At 48.2% G+C, this 23,758-nt stretch overlaps 1 protein-coding gene across 1 annotated transcript in view; it reads left to right on the forward strand.

The window, feature by feature from the left end:
- Positions 1-165: 165 nt before the first annotated feature.
- Positions 166-23,758, forward strand: part of MFHAS1 (multifunctional ROCO family signaling regulator 1) — a 53,544-nt gene continuing 29,951 nt past the window's right edge. Inside the window, exon 1 of the mRNA XM_079959189.1 lies at positions 166-3,812. Coding sequence (XP_079815315.1) covers positions 473-3,812 — 3,340 coding nt within the window. The 5' untranslated portion in view covers positions 166-472. The remainder of the gene's footprint in view (positions 3,813-23,758) is intronic.

Here is a 23,758-nt window from a genome sequence, read left to right on the forward strand (position 1 = left end):
GCGAGCCGGCAGCAAAGGGAAGCGAGGAAAAGCTTGCGCTCCCGGCTGGCGCGCCCTTTCCTCCTGCAAGGGCGGCTCCGACCAGGCGAGCACTGACGTGCCGAGGGGCGGCGCTGCTGTTGCCGCCGCCGCCGCCGCCGCCACGGGCACCTCCTCCAGTTTCCTCCCCTCAGTCCCGGTTCGGGAATCCGCCGGCGCCGCCTTGCTGGGAGCGGCCGCCCAGGAGAAAGGATGCTCCTCCGGGCGCGGCGGCGGAGGAAGAGGCGCGGCGGACGGGACATCCCTGCGGTCGCCAGCCTTGCCTAGCGCAAGACGCGCGCAGCCTCCTCCATGGCGAAGCCCCGCGCTCCGTTGCAGCGGCGAGGCCCGGCTTGCGGCGGGGAGCCCGGCGGCGGGGGCGGCGCTGGTGCCCGGGCCCATCTCTCCTCTCGCCTCGGGGCGCCCTGAGGACTGCGGCGGCGGCGGCGGCGCTATGGCCGAGACGGAGCGGCCGGAGGAAGCGGCCCGGCTGTGGCGAGACGCCGCCCTGCGCGCCGGCAAGCTGCGGAGCGACCTCGGGCAGCTGGAGCTGGGCTCCCGGGAGGAGAGCGGCCCGCAGGCCGAGCCGGAGCCCAAGTCCGCGCTGCTGCAGCAGCAGCAGCAGGAGCAGCAGCCGGAGCAGGAGCCGCCGTCGCCGCTGGAGACGCTGAACCTGAGCGGGCGCGGCCTGGAGGAGCTGCCCGAGGGCTTGTGCGCCGCCGTGGGCAGCAGCCTGAGCGCGCTCTCGATGCGCAGGAACCGGCTGGCGAGGCTGCCCTCGGCCGCCGCCCTGGGGCACCTGGGCCGCCTGGCCGAGCTCGACCTGAGCCACAACCGCCTGCGCTCCCTGCGCGACGACGGCCCGGCGCTGGCGCTCCTGCGCGGGCTGCGCAAGCTCAGCCTCAGCCACAACCAGCTGGGCGCCGGCGGCGACGGAGCTCTGCCCGACGCCTTGGGCGAGCTGCGGCAGCTGGAGGAGCTGGACTTGAGCTTCAACCGCCTCAGCCGCCTGCCCGGCGAGGCCCTGGCCCGCCTGCAGCAGCTGCGCGCCCTGGACGTGGACCACAACCAGCTTCCCGCCTTCCCGGCGGCGCTGCTGGCGCTGGGCTCCCTGGAGGAGCTGGACTGCTCCGGCAACCGGCACCTGCGGGCCCTGCCCGAGGGCATCGCCGCCCTGCGGCGCCTGAAGATCTTGTGGCTCAGCGGCACAGGCTTGGCTGCCCTGCCCGAAGGCTTGTGCCAGCTAGGGGCCCTGGAGAGCCTCATGCTGGACGGGAACCGCTTGAGAGGCCTGCCCCCCGGGTTTGGCGGCCTGCAGCGCCTCAAGATGCTGAACCTCTCCTCCAACCTGCTGGCCGACTTCCCCGCAGCTGTGCTGGCCTTGCCTGGCTTGGAAGAGCTGTACCTGAGTCGCAACCAGCTCACCCTGCTGCCCGCTGGGCTGTGCCAGTTGGGCCAGCTGCGGACCCTGTGGCTGGACAACAACCGCATCCGCTACCTGCCCGACTCCATCGTCCAGCTGCATCACCTGGAGGAGCTGGTCCTGCAGGGCAACCAGATTGCCATCCTGCCCGAGGGATTTGGCCAGCTCAACCGCATCAGCCTCTGGAAGATCAAAGACAACCCTCTGATTCAGCCACCCTACGAGGTCTGCATGAAGGGCATCCCTTACATCGCGGCCTACCAGCAGGAGCTGGCCCACTCCCAGCCTGCCCTCAAGCCCCGGCTCAAGCTGGTCCTGATGGGCCTGAAAAACGCAGGCAAGACACTCCTGAGGAAGTGTCTCGTGGAGGACGAGAACGAGGGACAAGGGCATGGAGAGCTGTCCTTCGCTGCCACCTGCAAGGACGCTGGGAGAGCGCGGACCAAGGGGTGCTTCATGCAGACCCTAAGAGACCTGCCCCCTCAGCCTCTTTCCCCCAAAGCACAGCCACACCGTCGCCCCATTGTCGAGCAGCCAGAGGCTTCCCCTTTGCCAGCCTCGACCCTGAAATGTTCCCATTTGGGATGTATCTCCAGTGAGCAGTGGGACATGCTCTTTTACCCTTCCCCGAAAGCTGCTGGGCAGACCCAGGTGGGATGTTTTGCTGCTGAGCGGCAGGACGATGCTCCGCTGGCCCCATCGCCAAAAATAAATGGGGAGGCGCACTTAGGATATTACCCTCCCCTATGGCCCATTATGCCCCCAGCTCCCTACGCAGCAGGGTTGCCAGGCAGCAGCAAAGGCATAGAGGTGACCGACTGGACTGCCGATGTGGAAAGGGGCCTGACTTTCATTGTGTACGAGCTGGCGGGAGACCCAAGTTACGACGTGATCCAGCCCTTCTTCCTCTCTCCGGGAGCCCTCTATGTGCTGGTGGTGAACCTGAGCACTTATGTGCCGCAGTGTTTTTATCCCTCCGTGGGGCACTTCCTTCACTGGCTGGGGGCAAAGGTGCCACATGCCGTGGTGTGCATGGTCGGCACCCACGCTGACCTGTGCGCTGAACGGGAGGTGGAAGAGAAGTGCTTAGACATCCACCGCCAGATTTCCCGGCAGGAGAAGTGCGACTACGAGGGCCTCCAGAGTCTGGCCCAGCAGGTAGACGAAGCCCTGGGCCAGGATTTCGACCTGCGCTGCTCCAGCCCCCACGTCGCCTTCTATGGGGTGTCGGACAAGAACCTGCGGCGCAAGAAAGCTCAGTTCCAGTATTTGCTCAACCACCGGCCGCAAATCCTTTCCCCGGTGCTGCCTATCAGCTGCTGGGATTGCTGCCAGGTACGCCGCTTGCGAGAGAAGCTCCTTTCGGTAGCCGAGCATAGAGACATCTTTCCCAATTTGCACCGGGTGCTGCCAAGGTCCTGGCAGGTGCTGGAGGAGCTGCACTTCCAACCGCAGGCTCAGCAGCTGTGGCTCAGCTGGTGGGACTCGGCTCGGCTTGGCCTGCAGGCAGGGCTGACTGAGGACCGTCTCCAGAGCGCTCTTTCCTACTTGCACGAGAGCGGCAAGCTGCTCTACTTTGAGGAGCACCTCACCCTTCGGGAATACGTTTTCCACAACTTGCCCAGGCTCATTGACATCCTCAACGTCTTCTGCCAACGGGATGCCACGGTCTTGCTCCAGAAACTGCTTGGCAATGCCCACGTGGACGAGCTGAAGGCCACGCAGCTCCACCACTATGTGGAAGGCTTTTTGCTCCACGGGCTTCTCCCCGCCCATGTCATTCGCCTGCTCCTCAAACCCCACATCCAGAGCAGAGAGGACCTGCAGCTGATCCTGGAGCTGTTGGAGAAGATGGGTCTCTGCTACTGCGTCAACAAGCCCAAGTCCAAGCCCTTGAACGGGGCGACGGCATGGTACAAGTTCCCTTGCTATGTGAAGAACGAGATGCCCCACGCAGAGGCCTGGATCAATGGCTCCAACCTGGGTGGGCAGTCCTTTGTCGCTGAACAGCTGCAGATTGAGTACAGCTTCCCCTTCATCTTCCCACCGGGGCTCTTCGCCCGCTACAGCGTCCAGATCAACAGCCACGTGGTTCAGCGGTCTGATGGGAAATACCAGATCTATGCCTACAGGGGGAAGGTACCTGTCGTAGTAAGTTACAGACCTGCCAAAGGCACCCAGCAGCCAGATACTTTGTCTATCGCTAGTCATGCATCCTTACCAAATATATGGACAGCCTGGCAAGCCATAACCCCACTAGTGGAAGAACTGAATGTCTTGCTTCAAGAATGGCCAGGCCTGTACTATACTGTGCATGTCCTCTGTTCCAAGTGCCTTAAAAGAGGGTCGCCCCACCCGCATACTTTCCCAGGTAAGAATATTTTAATGCTCAGGTGTTTCTTTTGTGTGTGTGTGCATGTGTGCGCTACTGGGTTACTATCGAGTGTGCGCATGTAATTGCCTCGTAAGCGGGTGGATAGATAGGTGCAAGCTGTCTTTCTTTAGCCGCTTGCCGCTTTGCAAGATGATGCAGGTAATCTCACCTGGAAACCTGACTACTGCCAGGTGAGAGAGGTTACCCCAGGATAAGTTTGCTTACCTATTTGTGCTCCGTGTTCCATTCTGCCAAGCAGTGAGGAATCTTTGCACTTCTCTGTTCCCCCCAGATTTCTGGCCAGGGTTGAAAATGTCAAATTCTCCCTCGGCGCTTGGCAAAACAATACAGGATTCACTTGCGCTTCGACGTAGGCGGTGAAATTCTTACTACTGTATGATGGTGCAAATAAGTCCATACAGACGATCAGAATACACCCCCAGTGAACTCTGTTGCCATGAAGCATATTAGTCATCCGTATTTTCCAGTCAAGTGATAAGTTGGTGTTTTGTGAACATATGTGGTTAAAATGGCTGTCTGCATCTTGGCCGAATAACAGTGATACCTGGCGTATTTTTATAGCCTCACTTTGTCAGCAGCATGCACCCTTGTCACAATTATGTCACTTGGCCAAAGGATCATCTGTTCCCACCCATTGCTGTGTTTAGCATTGTGAAAAAAAATCCCCTCTGCCTCCCTTTGTGCGGCTTTTGCATATGCTGATGTACAAAACAGCCAAAGGAACTGATTTACTTCTGCTGGCTCCTGTACGTGTTTTCATAGAGAGTTCATGTTTGTTTCTTCATTAGATTCCGTATTCTGTTCTTCCTTCAGTCAGGTTGGCAACTTCCTATGTGTGCGGCATGTGTGTGCTCACTCACATATGTTGAGGCTTTGAATCTTAACAAGCCTCCAGAAGCAACCATAGATTGCGGCCAGCCAAGTGTTTGCTATTCTCCCTGCCCGCCCACCACTCCCACCCCTGCCTGCGACTAAATGCTGAGTATTTAAAAAAGCGGGGTGGGGGTGGGGGGAGGACTTGGGAAAGCCACAATAGGTGGTTGGTGGGCCTGTGCGTTGTGCAGACCTGATGAATAGTATGTGGATGTATTCTTAATACTTTGGAATACTTGCAAAGCAAATTGATTTAGGGGATGTGTTTCAATCGTTGGCTTTTAAGATAAAAAAAAACCCCCAAATAATATCTGATGTTAGAATTTTCGTCAAAATTGGCTATAAGTGGAGAAAACGTTAGGTGGAGGTGATTGCTTTTTTGGTTTCTTAATGTTGACAGTGGCCAACAAGAAGGATTACTGCATATGGCATGTACAGTGGTGCCCCGCAAGACGAACGCCTCGCAAGACAGAAAACCCGCTAGACGATGATCCGCTGATAAGCCGCTTAACAGCTGATCGCTAAAAGCCGCTAAACCGCTAATAGCGCTAATCCGCTAAGCTGTCAATGGGCTTGCTTCGCAAGACGAAAAAACCGCTATACGAAGAGCCTCACGGAAGGGATTAATTTCGTCTTGCGAGGCACCACTGTATATTCATCCCCCTTTCCCCACAAGTCTGGTAGGTTTCTGTGTTGTTTAAATACAAATGTTGACCAGAGGCAATATTGGGGGCGCCCTCTATGGGAAGCTGTGCCTCTCTCAAACCGCATCAGTTATCTTAAAGATAATGGGCCGGATCCAGCTATGTAGGTGTGCTCGTGGGAGCCAGGACAACACATTCTGCTAGTGCAGGGTGGTCCAACTTTTCATCCCAAGTGGGCCGCAAGAGTATGGAACCAACGGGCTACACTTTGCCATCTCATGCTCCCCCCAACAAGGCCAGCTTCCCAAAGCCCAGCATATCTCTTACCCGGCTTTGGGAAGGTGGTACAAGGGGCATCAAATGTTGCCAAGGGCCGCCCAAAAGGCCTCGAAGGTTAAGTGTTGGATCACCTTGCCCTAGTGAAACAGAGCTCCCTCCAGCCCCTTGATGCCATCCCAGATCGGCTCTGGGGGTGTCTGGAGAACTCCTAGAACACCATGGAGGACAGAGAGGGGAGATTGTTCTGTTGGGCAAGCTGAAATGTCTGCACTGGTGGAGCCATTAGAGGAGTACAACAACATGGAATTCCTCCTAAGCTATTGTGCAGTCGTACACCGGCAATCCTGAAAACTGTTCAGGTTTAGTCTCCTTTTAACTGTGTCCTAGCTTGCTTTATCCCCATAGAATTCAGAGGGAGCCACTGAAAAGACATTCAGGCCCTGTTTGGATAAACTTGTCCAGGGTTCTTTTTCCCCCGCTATGACACTAGCCAGTGATGTGGAGCAGAAAATAACCCCAGCAGACTTCCATGGAAAAAATTCTATTTCATAAGTCAGTTAGCAACAGTGAATGGATGTCAGCTGATAATAGAATATTTGAAAATACAATATGTGAAACTTGACCGTTTCAAAGTTTTCAGCTTTGTTTACTAAATGCAGGAAAAATAACAAAAATAATAAATTAGTAGCAATGAATGGATGTCAAATGAAAACACAATATTTGAAAATACAGTAATTGAAACTTGACAGTTTCTTAGTTTTCAGTTTTGTTTCCTAAATGCAGGAAAAATAAACATGAACACACTATCTAGGGACATCTGAATTTTTTGGAGTGAAAACTGAAAATTTTATAGTGCACTTTGCCCTAGGAAAAGTCTCCCGATTCAAGCTTTTTTCCGGAAAGTTTGCATCACTGCAAATGACCTTTATGCAGAGAGGCAATTAAGGAAAAAAACGATGCACTGGTTTGCTGGAATGATTTCTTCCTTAATTATGAAAACTACTTCCACTGTTGTGGTCCCCTCTGAGCCCCAGCAAACAGTGACTCGTGAGTCACTCACTGCAAGAGAGAGTTGCAAAATGACGGCCTCGCTCTCCTCCCCTAGTCTAGGTTTCAATTGTGGGCGCAGGCGAGGGGACAGCCAACACAAAGAGATTGTGCTTGCGGTGGTGACTCACAGCTTCTCTTCAGTGTGATAGCTGGAGACTTTCTGATGATGGTTTGTTTTGAATTCATTACTTGTGTGTAACCAGTTGATACTTTCCTGCTTTAGTAATGCAGACTTGAGTCAGAACGCCGGAAGAGTATTTTTGGCAGGAGGAGCGTATGTTGGCATAAAATCAAGTCAAACTTCTGACCTTAATAAGCAATGTGTTTATGGGACTTTTCTTTCAAGAAAGTACTTGGGAATGTACTTCATAAAGATGGAGGGAGGGGGGATGAGTTAATTTCACTCTTATTCAAATGTGTGTTTTGGCTCGTTTGCGTTTTTCTTAGACTGTGGTTAGTTTTTGCTGCTTGCTGCTGCTGCTTCTACATACCTGGAAATAAGCGCCTGTAGAAGTCATTTCAGAGGATGCAGTGGTCAGATTCATGACATAAAGCTTGCTCTTTCCTGCATCTGTTAATGCACTAGGCCCCTGTTAATTTGCAGGGTAAAGCTCGTAGGTTAGAGTTTCTGCTGTCAGCATAACAGGGTCAGTCAGGGTTGCCCATAGCAAATCTGATGCAGCAAGTTCTTTTATATTGTCTCCAAAAGGTGGGACTTCACAGTTTCCTCCATAGCAGTCTTGTGATTCTGCGAGAGAGAGAGAGAGCAGCCAATGTCTGGTAGATTTTCTGTGCTTCTCAGTGCTTTTTTTCCCTGGCGGTACACGCCGATACACAATACTGGCACCTTTTTTCAACAGCTTAAAGTAGGAGAGCAATGACTAGTAAAGCTAAAGGGACTCCTGACCATTAGGTCCAGTCGTGACCGACTCTGGGGTTGCGGTGCTCATCTCGCTTTATTAGCCGAGGGAGCTGGCGTACAGCTTCCAGGTCATGTGGCCAGCATGACTAAGCCGCTTCTGGCAAACCAGAGCAGCGCACGGAAACGCCATTTACCTTCCCGCCGGAGTGGTACCTATTTATCTACTTGCACTTTGACGTACTTTCAAACTGCTAGGTTGGCAGGAGCAGGGACTGAGCAACAGGAGCTCACCCCGTCGTGGGGATTCGAACCGCCGACCTTCTGATCGGCAAGTCCTAGGCTCTGTGGTTTAACCCACAGCGCCACACGCGTCCCAGAGCAATGACTAGCGGCTGCAAAATCAGATTCACCTTGGAAGTGCTTCCAGGATCCCCTTTCCCTCCTTCCCACCTTCTCCAGTTTCTTAGCATTGCTGGTCATGAACACCACACTCCACCCAGTTGTCGCTCAACCAATCCTATCGCCCCGGCCCTGGCCTCAGCTGCCTCCCCAGACCACTCAAATTTGGCCAATGTGAGAGATTGTTATAGGTGACTAACGACTGGTTTCTTGGTGGATGGGTGAGCAGGTGAGAAGCAGTGACTGGCAACTCTGCAAGCCTATGGAGGCATGATTTGCAAAGGCCAGCAGCCAATGAGCTTTGAGAACAGAGCGGAGGGGGTTGAGGGAAATAGGCTATGTGAGAAAGGCACTTCCTGTGCCTCGTCCCACCACACACATAGTCCCCCCCCCCTTTTCCTGTCCTCTTGCGCGGCCATGTCACAAACGGAGACTGCGGCTGCTGCATGCACAGGACCTCGCCTCAGCTGGCTAGTGGGAGCGCTTCTTTTGGGAGTGAGGTGGGTGTGCCTTTGAGTGGTACACTAAGTATCGGCACCTTTTTTTCTGGGGGAAAAAAAAGCATTGGAGCTTGTGTTCTTGCCTGTCATTATTTAACATAGGGCAATCAATGTACTGGGTGCTTTAGTGAGCAATACAGTGGTACCTCTGGTTGCGCTGTGGGTTAAACCACAGAGCCTAGGACTTGCTGATCAGAAGGTTGGCGGTTCAAATCCCCGCGACAGGGTGAGCTTCCGTTGCTTGGTCCCTGCTCCTGCCAACCTAGCAGTTCGAAAGCACGTGAAAGTGCAAGTAGATAAATAGGTACTGGTCCAGCGGGAAGGTAAACGGCATTTCCGTGCGCTGCTCTGGTTCGCCAGAAGCGGCTTAGTCATGCTGGCCACATGACCCAGAAGCTGTACGCCGGCTCCCTCGGCCAATAAAGCGAGATGAGCACCGCAACCCCAGAGTCGGTCACGACTGGACCTAATGGTCAGGGGTCACTTTACCTTTACCTTTAATCAGTGTACTGGGTGCTTTAGAGAGCAATACAGTGGCACCTCTGGTTATGAACGGGATCCATTCCAGAGGCCCGTTCGCAACATGAAAAGAGCGCAACCTGAAGCGCCATATCTGCGCAGGTGCGCGGTGCGATTTGACACTCGTGTTCATGCGTGAAGCGCGATTTAGCACTTCTGCGCAAGCGGCGAAACCCGGAAGTAACCCTTTCCAGTACTTCCGGGTAGCCGTGGGACGTAACCTGAAAGAACGTAACATGGAGCAAACGTAACATGAGGTCTGACACTGATGACAGTTCTTTGCCCTCAGGGTGGTCACAATCTGAGTACACTGGTACCTCGGGTTACATACGCTTCAGGTTACAGACTCTGCTAACCCAGAAATATTACCTCAGGTTAAGAACTTTGCTTCAGGATGAGAACAGAAATCGTGCTCTGGCGGCGCGGCAGCAGTGGGAAAGCCCCATTAGCTAAAATGGTGCTTCAGGTTAAGAACAGTTTCAGGTTAAGAACGGACCTCCGGAACGAATTAAGAACTTAACCCGAGGTCCCACTGTATTGACTGTGACAGAAACATCAATGATAACAAGGGGCAATAACTGAGAAAACACAGTTAAGAATCCCTTCAGCCCAATTCTATTTTCCTGCCATTCTTAAATTTATAGTATCTTGTTAACCAAGCCAATCATCCCATAAAGAAAATGAGCATCTGTTTGTGAGCAAGGTTCATTATCCCTCTCTAAAGCGCTTTTTGGAAATGGGTACCCCCTCCAATTTGGCTTTCTGTTGATAGATACAAAAATTGCATCCAGGCACTAATAATTCTGCAGATAACTGCTAAACAAGATTTTAGTTTTAAGTATATGCGAACTACTGAAAATGTGAACCACACTGCAATCATTCAAGGACAAGATGAGCCCTCTGAGCCCAGAGGATACTGATTAAAGGCTCTGCTATTTTCAGGTCACCTTCATCATTGGATTAAAAACATACAGATGAAGCCATCTTATGCCAAGTCAAACCACTGGACATCTAGCTCAGTGCTGTCGACATAGACGGGAACAACTTCCCTGGGTTTCAGGCAGGAAACATTTCCTACCTTACCTGGAAATGCTGGCGATTGAATCCTGGGGCTTTTAAAATGCAAAGTGCGTGTTCTGCCAGTGAGCTAAAGCCCTTCCTCAAGGGTTACAGATTGCAGGGTCAGAGGAACTCCTTCCTGGGAAGAGATTGGTGAATTTCATATACCGTATTTTTCTCTCTATAGGACGCACTTTTTCCCCTCCAAAAATTAAGGGGAAATGTGTGTGCGTCCTATGGAGCGAATGCAGGCTCCTTGGCTTCAGCGATAGCAACGCGAAGCCTCCGAAGTGCAGAGGGAGAGCTCCCCCTGCGCTCCGGGGGCTTTGGGCAGCTATCCGCAAGCCTTCGGAGTGCAGCAGGAGTTCCCCCTGCGCTCCGAAGGCTTGCGGAAAGCCGCCTGGAGAGCGAGAGGGGTCGGTGCACACCGATCGTTCTTGCTCTCCAGGCTTCGCTTCGCTGGAGAGGTGCTGCATAGTTTTCCCTCTCTGCGCAGTGCTGCTTCAGCGAAGCGGGGGGAGAAATGGAAGGGGCTCCGTTTCTCCTGCAGCTTCACTGAAGGGGCGCTGAGCAGAGAGGGGGAGAATCCCCCCCCCGTTCTCCCCCTCCTATTGTCCGGTGCGTCCTATAGAGCGAAAAATACGGTATGTTAGGTTTATGGTAGAACCATGGTTTATATTAAGGGTTGTGCTTGGATTGGTGACTTTAAACCTAGGTTAAGTCTGACAAGGAAAAGAGGCAAGGGAAATCACTTGGAGAAGAGCCTTGCATTTTCAAAGCTGGTGCTGCATTTAAAAACTGTTTTCTGGGGAGCCATTATTACGTGGCATTGGAGTGTTGCAGTATAGAAAACCCTAGAGCAGGGAGTGGCTAACAGTGCTAGAAACTCAGGTATAAAAGTTAGGCACCAAATGGCTCGTTAAACCAGGGTTACAGCCGCCAAAAAGGAATGCCTGGTTGCCCTTTTTGGGCCAGACAGCTCAAAAGACACATTTTTCAATATGACTTATTGGTTCCTGAAATTTACTCTGTGCAGATAAAATATAATTTTTCAGGATGCGTTGCTAGTATGTGAAAACAGTCAAGATCCAAGGATCCCCAGGCATGCACCTCCAGATGGTGATGTCATGTGCCATCCTGGTGAACGGGCATCTTCGCTTGGTCACAAGGGGCCAATAGCCAGCTGCAAAATGAATTTTGAACACTGGTGGCCCTCTAGTGTTGTTGAACTCTCTTTCCCACTATCCTTGATGTGTTAGCCATACTGGCTGGGGTTTATGGGAGATGGAGTCCAACAACCACAGGAGAGCCACAGGTTAGTTAGCACTGCCCTGTAGGAACAGTGTTACGTGATAGGGTCACTGTGGGGAAAGCATATTAGCAAACTGGAATATTCGCCAATGGGACCAGGGGCAGGGTGTGTGTGTGTGTGTGTGTGTGTGTAGATTTTAGGAAATGGTCAGAAAAATTATTTTGAGCACCCTGATTAAGAACGATCTTCTATGTTAAAAAGACCACCTAACTTAGCGTTTATTTAAGGCCTGAGCTTTTTATGCTGAACTTGGGGTTCTGGTTTTAGGTATGCCTTGTGAATTTAAGAACACCAGACAGCGTGATGTGACAATAAAGGAGCATGCAGAAGATTACCGATGAGATAAGCACATTTCAGAGACTCTCTTGCATACCCCATTGAGTATTTGCATTGCTGTCTTTTTACAATTGTCTCATTGTGCATCTGAATATATTCTAGACTAAAGAATCTAATGCATGCTGTCTGAGTCACAAATGATGCAAAGAGTGCGGCTTCCAGGATCTCCCCAGTCACCCGGATTATGGGAAGAGGAGTGGGTTAAGGAGTTAACTGATTGGTTAAGTGGTTTTTGAGAAAGTTCTGTAAAGTGTGGAATGGTTATTATAGTCCTAATCCCATTTAGTGACTAAAAGGGTAGGATTTAGGGTTTATGTTTCTTCCAGATTAATTAATTTGTGCTAAAGTCATGGAATCTTGTGAACACCCCTCTTGAAATAGGCAGATCGTTTTCTAGTGTATGCTTATGTGGTTTGGCTCTGTTGAGACTCTAATAAAATTTTCTGTAAACAATTCCCTGAATTTGTGTTGCTGTCCTATGCATGCTTGTTTGATGATAAATCCTTCTGAAATCAGTGAAGTTATTTCTTGAGTAAACGTGAATGAGATCTGATTGTTAGGAAACTAGCTCATAAGGGAGAAAGGTTCTAGCCTAGCCTTCAACCTGAATTGTTTTTCTACATGCAAAAAAGGTTCCTGGGCAGGTATCAAAACAACATGCAGAGGTATCAAATGTGCAGGTTTGATGTGCAAAGTTACAGGATTGTTGAGAGATAGAGACATTATTGTCAACCGTTGTGATCGTTTCTGAATTAGAGCATTGTGCTCACAATTTGTTCAGATACAACAGCAATGGAGGGGTGGGGAGACAGCATTGGCCTTTATGAAGCTACTTTGTTTGTTCAATTTATGAGGAACTGCATCTTTAGGAGAAGCTACGTCTGTTTTCTCCCAAATGAAAGCAATCAATGAAGTTGTTCATACTATATAGCTCATCTCAATCTTTAGAACTCGAGAATCCAGCCATTGCATCAGAGAGCTGACTATGAAATACAAGACACATATTCTTCGAAAGTGTTTTGCTGCCTGTCATGGAAGAGGCATGGAAGAGCCTCCATAATAGGCAAACACCACTATGAGTGAAAGGAGAAGAGGTCCAGTGGTACGAAGTGCCATGCAGATGGATGCTGAGGACTAAAAATATCTAGGAGAATGCTGGTCCTGTAATGTTAAAGATGCTGCTTTGAGGTCTAAAGCTGACACTGAGCTATACTGATAAGAAAATCTCTTAGTTTTCAAGAGTCTAATCTACATTCCAAATATCACATGGTACAGGGCTCTCAGAAACAGGTATGTCAAAATAATTGATCCTACACAAACTACAGTGTCACGAAGAAGACTAGATTAAAAGGTATTATAGCTTTTTAAAATGTTAAATTCAGTATTATTGTAGAGTTAAAAATATTTTAGCATAATTTTCCCCAATTTGGAACATCAACTTCCATGTTTACTTTAAAGTGATAAACACAACACAATCCTGGAAGTCAGTCCAGTAGTGTTTAATCCCAAGTAAATGTGTTTAGGAATGCAGCCATCACAGTGTTTTTTAAACCCAAGTTTTGATCTTTGAAAAAGTGTTTGGTTTACATTTGTAAGGTTGCACACCACTCACTACCTGCCTCAAGTACTCTTGTAAGATTAATTCTTTGCAACTCAAAATCCCTGGTGGCCTTACTAGTAATGTTTGAGCCACTGGAAGATTTCCCCCGGGAGCAATTCCAGACCCCTGTGTTCCCCCTGCTCTTAGGACTTTCTCAAGTGTTTTGCTTGTAGTATGGTATCAGTTAGAAGGAAATCATACTCCAGTCTTCCACTTTAAAACAAAAGACCCTAAAGAAATTTGCAAATGCAATACATATTTGCAATACTTAATGAGCTCGCGTTTACATTTGTGCTCCCAAACATGTTTAGTGGGGAGAGTGTAACCAGCCTTGTGTGACAGAATAGCGTCTGTTCACGGTTGCTGGGTCAAGCAGTTGCATTGTTGATCATTTGTAAGTTTCAGCAGGAAGCTGGGAGACAGCATTTCCCCTGTTAATCCCTTCCCAACCAAAACTGCACTGGCTAGCTGTTACAGCTTAACTCTAGTGCACCTACCCCATCTTCAGTTGTTAAAAACATCCCATTTTCCAATAACGTGAATGAGTCTGCACAAGTATCAGGCATGTATGCTTCTCTTCATTTGCATGCCACTGGAAGAGATCAGGAAGATGTCCTTTTGATTTCAAACTAACCACAGTTTCCTGTGACATCCACACTCAGAGATAATCTGGTTTGACTGTAGTTAGTGAAATAAACCAGGAGCAAGCATGATTTTATGTCCTGTTTTTGTTGTTCTCAAATCAACTTACTTAGAGTAGGTGACCAGGGTAATGCCATGCTGTGTGGCATTGATTGCCAACAATGCTCATATATGCCCATAGAGGCCTTTCCGACTAAGTGTAGGAAGAACCTTCTGACAGTAAGAGCTGTTAGGCAGTGGAACAGATTCTCTTGAAGGGCGGTGGACTCTCCTTCCTTGGAGGTTTGAAGAAGAGGTTGGATGTCCACCTATCATGGATGTTTTAGCTGAGATTCCTGCATTGCAGGGGTTTTGGACTAGATGACTCTAGGGGTCCCTTCCAACTCTGCAATTCTATGAATGATGCCACTGTGGCTACTCCTAGACTGCAAGCCTAAAGCTGCCATCTTGTGTATGCTTCCTTGGGAGGAAGCCCACCAAATTCATCCGTGGAATTGAACTTCATGGCTGCAACCCTAAGCATAGGAACAAAGGAAGCTGCCTTATAACTGAATTAGGTCAGTGCTCCCATCTGGCTTTGTATCAATGACTGACAGTGTCTCTCTAAGGATTTCCTCCAGCAGCCATATCTGGAAATCTGTGACCTCCTCCATACAACACACACACTCCACCACTGTGTTATAGCTGTGCCCCCAAAGCACACTGGCCGGATCACGGGGACTTCCTTCTAAGCAGAGTTAGGGTCAAACTGCACTTCCCATGATCAGGGGGGAAACAAAGGGCCAGGCTGCCAGGGCTGGAGTCAGATGCAGGTCAGCACAAAGAAGCCAGTTGTCAGTGCTCAGTCAACTTTTTATTTGAGGAAATGAACATACAATTCAGTGACACTTCCCAGTAGGTCCTGCCCCTGTGGAGCAGTTGTCAGGACTGAGGTCCCTGCCTTCTGAGGCTCCTCCTCTCCCAACCAGTCTCAAACAGCACCTGAGCTTCTCTGGCCTCTGCTCCACTCTCCTCATTATTCTGTGCCTTCTTGGAGACAAGGCTGGAGGGGAGCTTGTCGCAGCAGGAGAGGGAGACTCCCTGGATTCCTCATCAGTCTCTTGACGCCCCTCCTCTGCTTCAGCCTTGGAGTCTGAACTGCTTCCTTCCACAGGTTCTTCCTGCTCACTAAACTTTGTTGCCCCTTCAGCCTCCAGCTAGATTCTCTGAATTGCAGAAATTGGCCTCTTGGCTTGTAGTAGCCACTGACACATGGCTTAAAAAAAAAGAGGAGACTGATTTGCAAATGCTGTATACAGATGCATATTTAAAAATGACTACTACCCTACTGAGTCATACAAAGTAGACCCATTGGTTTCAGTGAATCTGAGTATGAATTAGCAGGATGCATGATTTTACTCTTGAGTATGACTAATGTTAGATATCACCCTACAATTTTTATAGAGGAATACAATACATCTCACTGTAGTGGGGAGAACCAGGGCCTGTGTGCAAGTCTTCTGCCAAGGTGCTGGCTGCTGATGGGCAGTTCCAGGCCCCCTGCTTTCCTTTACTTTTAACCCAGATTTGGAATGGACAGCCATTCAAATAAAGGTCATCAGACAGAGAACGGCCACCTGTCTTTATCCTAACCTTGTGATAGCCCTTCAAATGGACACAAGTCTTCTCCAAAGGAGGACACTGACCTGCTTGTTCTGCTAATGTGTGCATGTGGTACCAGTTGCTCTGTTATTGAGACCTTGTCCATTTTCCACATAATTTAAATAGGCTGCATTTTGTGTGTGTGTGCATGTTGCTTCCTAAACAAACAAAGATGTCAAATTAGACTCTCTTTAAAAAAGTACTAGGGGAGTAGTAGTCCTTAGTACCTGGGAACGCTAGGATAGGAAGCACCCACATGATCCAGCCTATCTAGACACACCTGGTGATGCATCAGGGGAGCATCATTAGAGCAGCAGGCACAGTGCACAGGTTGCTTGAACTGGTCCTTAGGTGCCATGGCGGAGTTCAGAACCAAGCTTATTCACTGAAATCCCCACCCAAAAACACTCCCATGCTAATACTTTGGGAAGTGAGGGATATAGGGGGAAATAGAGGGGCACGATGGTTGCATTAGAAGTTAGCAAGGACACCACAGGGACTTGAACCCTTTCCTGGAAACCTTGAAGGTGGTGCTTGAAATGGTCGTTTGGTGCAACGGTGGAGTTAAAAATCAAGCTCAGTCACTGAAGTCACCACCCTCCCATGCTAATACTTTAGCTTAAGAAAAAAGGAGCCAATTGTTATTTCGGCAGTGTGGGATAGAGAGGGATAGAGAGACAGAGAGGGATAGAGCGATAGAGAGGGATAGAGAGACAGAGAGAGATAGAGAGGGATAGAGTGAGTTAGCAGTTGCATTGGAAGTAAGCATGGACACCGCAGGGATTTGAACCCCGTCCTGGGAACCAGGAGCGCCAACCACCAGTGTCTTTTGCTTTTTTTTTGAGCAATGCAACAAGGGGAAAAGCAAAACCTGAGAGAACATTCTGTGAATGTTCTCTCAGGAAAAAGAAAAACCTTAAGAGTTATGAAGAAATCTGCTGCAAAGGGCTTCCACTTCTGACAAGTCAGGGACTGCAACCTGAAAGAGTCTTAGCAGAAAACAATGTTAGTGCAAAAAGTTGCAGATGGAACACGATAAGAGATTTCTTCCCTAGTCAAGCAAGGGGTACTGACCTAAATATCCTTGAACAATGGAATACCATTTTGACTGCGATTTTTGTCTGAAGCTGGATGAGCCATTGATCTTTGTTGTTGTTGTTTAGTCGTTTAGTTGTGTCCGACTCTTCGTGACCCCATGGACCAGAGCACGCGAGGCACTCCTGTCTTCCACTGCCTCCCGCAGTTTGGTCAAACTCATGCTGGTAGCTTCGCGAACACTATCCAGCCATCTCGTCCTCTGTCGTCCCCTTCTCCTTGTGCCCTCCATCTTTCCCAACATCAGGGTCTTTTCCAGGGAGTCTTCTCTTCTCATGAGGTGGCCAAAGTATTAGAGCCTCAGCTTCAGGCCATTGATCTAGAGGGGCACAAAAGAGAGATAAAATTCAGACTTCAATCTCTGCCATTAAGCTTGGTATGTGGAAAGAGGAAAGATTGCTCAATGCTCACCCTTTTGTTTGTCCATTTGACTTCATGTGTCTGGCAGCTCCTTCTGTTGGTCTGCGATCTAAAGTCACTAGTTTATCCTACCAGCAGGTGAGCCTCAATGTGGTGACACAGAATAGGGCCTCTTCTGACATATACAGAAGAATCCTTTGCCGAAAAAAGTCGCAAACCGTCTTGCCGCAACCTTAAAACGAATGAGGAATCACAGAGTACCATTTTGACTAGATATTGCCTCCCTAGTCAAGCAAGGGATACTCACCTTGATGTGGTTCAGTCAAAGAGTGCCATTTTGACAGTCATTTTTTCAAGAAGCGGATGAAGAGATTAAAAAGGAGAGCCCAGTACAAAAGCATTGCACTGAAAAAGATCACTGAGTTGTCTTCATCCAAAGACTAGTTAGTTTGTAAGGTAAACAAAACTTTAAGACTTTAAAGTGTCTTAGCACAAGAATTGCAGGTGGAAAAGAGATTTTCTCTCCAGCAAAACACGAGATACTCACCTAGAAGCCGCCACCTTTTGAAAAGTCAAAAGTATTTAATAGTTACCTTCCTTCAACTGCAGAACTAATTTCCAGGTGTGAAGTTACTGGCAAAGGAAGCTGACTGCTAGACCTGGTTTTAAAATTGGCATTTTAAATGCATTACCTTCAGTGCTGGAGGAACCAAGTTTTTTGTGTAGAGTCAACACTTTGTATTGTCTGAGCTATGCAGCAATAAAATAAAATAAAATAAAATCCGAAAACCTTGGTTATTATCACCAGAGAGCAACGTTATGCATCAGGGGTAATCTTGCCTGGCCTGTTTCATAGTTGCCTTTTGAGCTCCATTTCCCATTTCTTTTCAAAATCTTGCCTTTTCTGCTGGAAAGGCTTAGTGGAGTTGATGTTCTAGTCTGCTTCCTCATTTGATCCAGGTTAGGCTGAGAGATAGAGCGCTTCATGGCAGAGTGAGAATTTGAACTCAAGTCTCCCAGGTCCTAATCTAGCACTCTAGCCGCTCTCAGGAACTTCCTTTGGAGAAAGCACTTTTCCTCAGGATCCTGGACTTGCCATGTCCCTGAGCAGTCACTCTCCAGTCGCCATCAGCAGGTTCATCCTCAAAATGCTTTATTTGCCTTTTCAGCAAGTTTTAAACTTACCTGTCTTTCTCTCCTTCCAAGGCAACCTGAGCCCACATGAAATCAGAAGAAACGGTTTTGTCCTCGCCCGGTCTTCTTTTTTTCCCACCTGCACATTTCTAGCTTCAGCAATAAAACCACCAAATTTTCCCTTCGTGAAATGACTTCTCTAGTTGCCTTTTAAAAGAAAAGCCTTCTATTTTTCCTACTCATTTTCCCTCTTCTTTAAGCGGACTTCATCTCCATGTACCCTTTCATGTGCTCCTTCTTTTCATCCAAAGTCTCCTTAGTTTGAAGTTTCCTTCATCTTCATTTTCTCTTGGCTTTTCCAGTTAAGTATTTCCATTTTTCTTGATTCTCTTTAAAATCTCCATCTTGGTATTTTTCTCAGTTTTTGTTTGTTTGTTTGTAAAATACGTCCACCATGACTTCTGTGACTCTGCAGGAAGAGGTGGCTTCATCTGAGTGTTGTGGGTTCTTCAGACACAACTGTAAAGAGAGGATGTCAATGAGATGCACCTGGAAGAGACTGGGGTCTTCAGCACCTTTTCTCTCTCCTACAGAAACAGAGGAACAAAAACAGCAGGTTACCTAAAGTTACACAATCAAAATGCAAGTTTCTCTCAGTAATACACTGCTGGTTTTTACTTGATGTATCAAGAGCTCTTACTCACTTTGCATCTTGGGAGTTAACAAAACAGCTCTGCCTCAGACACAGTGAACTCTGCGACGTCTGTAAAACAGAAGATTTGGAACAAAAGAAAGAGTGTTGTCCCACCCACAAGTGTACCTCATTGTGGACTGACACAGGAAAAGGCCTTCTCTGCAGTGACATCTTGACAGTAGAAGTTCCCTTGGAAACAGGAATGGCGGCCACCTGGCGTCTTCAGTTCCCAGCTCATCTGAAAAGAATGACTGAATGACCAATGTTGCTAAGTGCAAGCTCCTTAGGAACTTGTGTATTTTATGCATTATTACATCAGTAACCTACCTTTTCTCCAGTGAGTTCATGGCGGTGTGATCGTCCTTCTCCTGTGACCTGAAAAAGTCTTTACACAAAGAGTTGCAGAAGGAAGACAATATACCGTATTTTTCGCTCAATAAGACGCACCCGACCATAGGACGCACCTAGTTCTAGAGGAGAAGAACAAGAAAAAAAATGTTCTCTCCTTCTCTGCGCAGCACCTCTCCACCAAAGTGGCAGGAAATGGAAGGGGCTCCGTTTCTCCTGCCGCTTCGCTGAAGGGCCCTGCGCAGCTTTCCCTCTCTGCGCAGCTCCCCTTCAGTAAAAACCTTGGTTATTATCACCAGAGAGCCATGTTACACATCACGGGTAATCTTGCCCGGCCTGTTCCATAGTTACCTTTTGAGCTCCATTTCCCATATTGTTTCGTAATCTTGCTGGTTCTGCTGGAAAGGCTAAGTGGAGTTGATGTTCTAGTCTGCTTCCTCATTTGATCCTCACAACAGCCCTGTGAGGTAGGTAAGGCTGAGAGATAGAGCGCTTCATGGCACAGTGAGGATTTGAACTCGAGTCTCCCAGGTCCTAATCCAGCACTCTAACCTCTCTCAGGAACTTCCTTCGGAGAAAGCACTTTCCCACAGGATCCTGGACTTGCCATGTCCCTGAGCAGTCACTCTCCAGTCGCCACCAGCAGGTTCATCCTCAAAATGCTTTATTTGCCTTTTCAGCAAGTTTTAAACTTACCTGTCTTTCTCTCCTTCCAAGGCAACCTGAGCCCACATGAAATCAGAAGAAACGGTTTTGTCCTCTCCTTGTCTTCTTTGCTTTTTCTCTCTCGACATGCACATTTCTAGCTTCAGCAATAAAACCACCAAATTTTCCCTTCGTGAAATGACTTCTCTAGTTGCCTTTTAAAAGAAAAGTCTTCTATTTCCCCCACTCATCTTCCCTCTTCTTTAAGCAGACTTCATATCCATGTACCCTTTGATGTGCTTCCTCTTTTCATCCAAAGACTAATTAGTTTGAAAGGTAAATGAAACTTGATTTCCCCTCCTTCACATTCCTTCATTTATCTTCATTTTCTCTTGGTTTTTCCATTTTTAATTTTCTTGATGGATTTCTTGATCCATCTTGGCATTTTTCTGAGTTTTCAGTTTAAATTTTGCTTGGCTAAACTCGTTTTGGGGGGACTTCCTCAAGATCCATCATCTGTCTACAATTTACAGTCCGTGTGTTATTAGGATTAAGTCTTCTTTGATCTTCTATTTTCCTTGTTTCCTTTTAGTTTAAAATTGAATGTCTCTCTTAACACTTTTTAGGGACAAACACCTGATTAAGATATATGCACACAGTATTTATAATCAACCACGAAAGAGATCACAGGTTAAAATTACCCGTGTCCCTTTTGAAGTTGTAAATGATGAATTTCAGCAGAGTGAAATCCCTTCATTTACTCTATAAAAAATTCCCAATAGTTTTCAAAAGCAATCTAACTTGAGCTGGTTTCAGTTGCCTTTTCAAACCTGTTTCATCTTCCCAGCAGGGTCTCTCTCCTAATCCCTCTGCCCCTTAACTCCTTCAGCTCTGACCAGTGAGAGGGCTAACACCAGTACTATAGCCAGGGACAGGCTCACTCACTAGAATGTGGCTCGCTCCCTCCACCACCTGTCATAATGACACATAAATAAGTCCCTTGCAGCATTTATACAGTGGGTGCAAATGTCTTTATTTTCAACATGGCGTCACTTTGATGGGAAATGAGTATTTTCTTCCCAAATTAATACATTCTGGAAATACAAGGGAACTGAATTTATAATCCACCCAAATCTCATGGAGTACAAACTACAGGAACATGACCTGCACAGGAGAATAAGGGAAAGACTATGGGAAGAGGGGCTGGCTTGGATCTCAGTGGCCCCCATTGAATTCTGTGGAGCAAAGCAAATGGGCTGTACAGCTGGAAAAGTAATCTGGGGTACAGTTGGAAAGGACAGCAGTTGCTTCTCACTCCTATGTATAGAGAACATTCTATGATAGAATGAATGAAGCCTAGGTGCTTGTTTTTTAAAAAGTTGGCTTAAAAAGAAAGAACATGGTGGTTAATTTTAAATCATTGCTCCTGTTTGTAGCATACTGGCCGTCTTTCCCTTGAAAATTGCTTTGTTGAAATATAATACCTGGTTGGTGGAGGGGAAGGGTTTGGAGTGACTGAAATAGATGTACAGCTCCACTAATTACAGAAGAAATTTCATTTCACTCTGAAGATTAAAAACCTCAGTGTTTGATGCGTAAGAATGCCTTGTGTGGTTTAAAGTTAAGTCCTCTTTTCTCTGTTCTATCTCTGTCTTAACTTTAACCGCCATGACATGATTGCATAATTATTGTAACCTGCAAAACCGGATGAATCTTAGCACAATGTGTAAAGTTACTTTCCAGATAAACATCTCTGAAGTTGGACTGTTATTTTACAGGAAAGCAGTTAGAGGTGAAAGACCGTGTGAAATTGCTTTGGATATGGTTTTTATCCTGCTGTAACCACAGTTGTGTAATGCATGACATCATTAATCTGGTTGCCATTGCCAATAGATTTAAAATTCTCCTAATCAAATGCATTGATTTTAAAGGAATTTGCCTTGTTTGGTGCACTTCTTTCTTGCGTTGGGCAAGGAAAACAGTGCCACTGAGAGAGAGAAGAAGGCTGATCTATAAGATGGTAAAGTGGTATTTTCCTTTAACATTTTAGCAGCCACTGGCCCATTTGAAAACGGGGGCTGACTGGTAGTATTCCAGATAAGACCACACTTGACTTGTCTAGCTTGATATCCTAACTACATATAATGTGACTGCAATGAAAGGGTTTTGCTTGAGATGATAGCTTCTTTGCATGACTTTTTAGTATTTCCTCTATTAATACCTGACAGGAAAATATCAGTGACGTGACAGATGATTTCTCACTGGGAGAAATGTTTCATTAGGGGTCCATCTGGTTCAGTGTTTATATTAGTGCACTCTGGGAGACTGCTAAGATTTGGAATACGGTGTTATTTTGCTCCGTTGTATGTGTAATTTTTATTTATTTATTTTTTTGCATGTGCAACAAATGTGTATCTTTCAAGGCCATGAACAAACATGCCTGAATCCAGATTCTTGTAGTCAGTTCTTGAAGCCTGAAGTGCAGAAGGCAAGAAGGTTCCGCTCAGTTGATCAGGCAAAGGTTGAGATGTGAAAGCCTGGAGGTAAAAATAAAATAAAATAAAGTACAAAGGTGCAGTTGCTTATTTCCCATTTTTTCTGATTTCCCCCCCAGGCCTTCACATCTCTAAGCAACGGTAAGAGGCAGAATCACTTAAAATTTTAATTCTAGACTACCGCAATGTGCTGTATGCAGTACTGCCCTTGAAGTCCATATTGATCATGTAGGTGCTCCTTTAGTCCAGGTATGGGAGCCTCAGGTGAAGGGCTTAAATGTGGCTCTCCAGAATCTCTTTTCTGGCCCTCGGGACTCTTTTCAGGTGACACCTTGCCCTCATGCACAGTTCTTCCCAGGCCACACTCCTCACTAGACTGACTATTCATCCTTTTTCAATGGCTTTGCCTAGCTGGGACGTGGTCCTTGAATCACTGTCATCATTGTCGTCAATTGTATAGGCTACTCAGAGCATAAAGCCGTCGAAAGAGTAAAACAGGATAAAACAAGCTCTAAGAACAATAACATTGATTCGGGAACAATAAAACCATCCATCCAAACTCTAGAAAAAACACCCACTGATATTATAAACCGGCCAATAACTTGGAGAGGAAGTCCTAGGTGAGCTTTTTTGGAGTGGATGTGCCGCCACCAATTTCAAAACAGTGGGAACTACCACTGTAATGATGCGTTCACCACACCCCAAACCCACCCAAACATGCCCTGCTGGGTAGATTTTATTAACCATGAAGGACAGGGATCAAGGGAGCAACATGGTTAGATGCATCACTGCAAACACTTTCTTATAATGCTACAGTGGTACCCAGCGGCATAGCGTGGGTTGTCAGCACCCGGGGCAAGGCAAGTAATTTGCGCCCCCTAACCCGGGGCAAGGCAAGTAATTTGTGCCCCCTAACCCGGGGCAAGGCAAGTAATTTGCGCCCCTAACCCCTAACCTGCCGCCGCTGCCAGCTTCTTCTTGCTGCTGCCTGGGCTGGGGTATTTACGGTAAGGTAGCCACAGCGGCGGCGGCGGGCCCGTGTCAGGTGATCTGAGGCGAGTTGCCGCTGGCGCTGCCGCCCAAACGACGCCGCTTGCCCGGAGGAGGAGGGCAGAGAGGCGAGGAAAATGCAACATGGCCCAGCAGCTGCGGCGGCGGGGCTGTGAGGAGGGGCTGCCTGGCGCGCCCTCCGCGGCGAGCGCTGAGAGCCGCTGCCTGCCGGACGCCTTCAGCCCGGACGCGCGCACAGCTTGTCGATTCCATGAGACATGGGGCTCTGCTACAGCCTGCGCCCGAGGCTCTTCGGCGACTCCGGAGGCGGTGAGCGCGCCCCCCCAGATGTTGCGCCCGGTGTGGACGGCCCCCCCTGCACCCCCCACGCTACGCCACTGGTGGTACCTCAGGTTAAGTACTTAATTCGTTCCAGAGGTCCGTT

Source organism: Podarcis cretensis, assembly GCF_951804945.1.
Source record: "Podarcis cretensis genome assembly, chromosome: 17".
Taxonomy (NCBI): domain Eukaryota; kingdom Metazoa; phylum Chordata; class Lepidosauria; order Squamata; family Lacertidae; genus Podarcis; species Podarcis cretensis.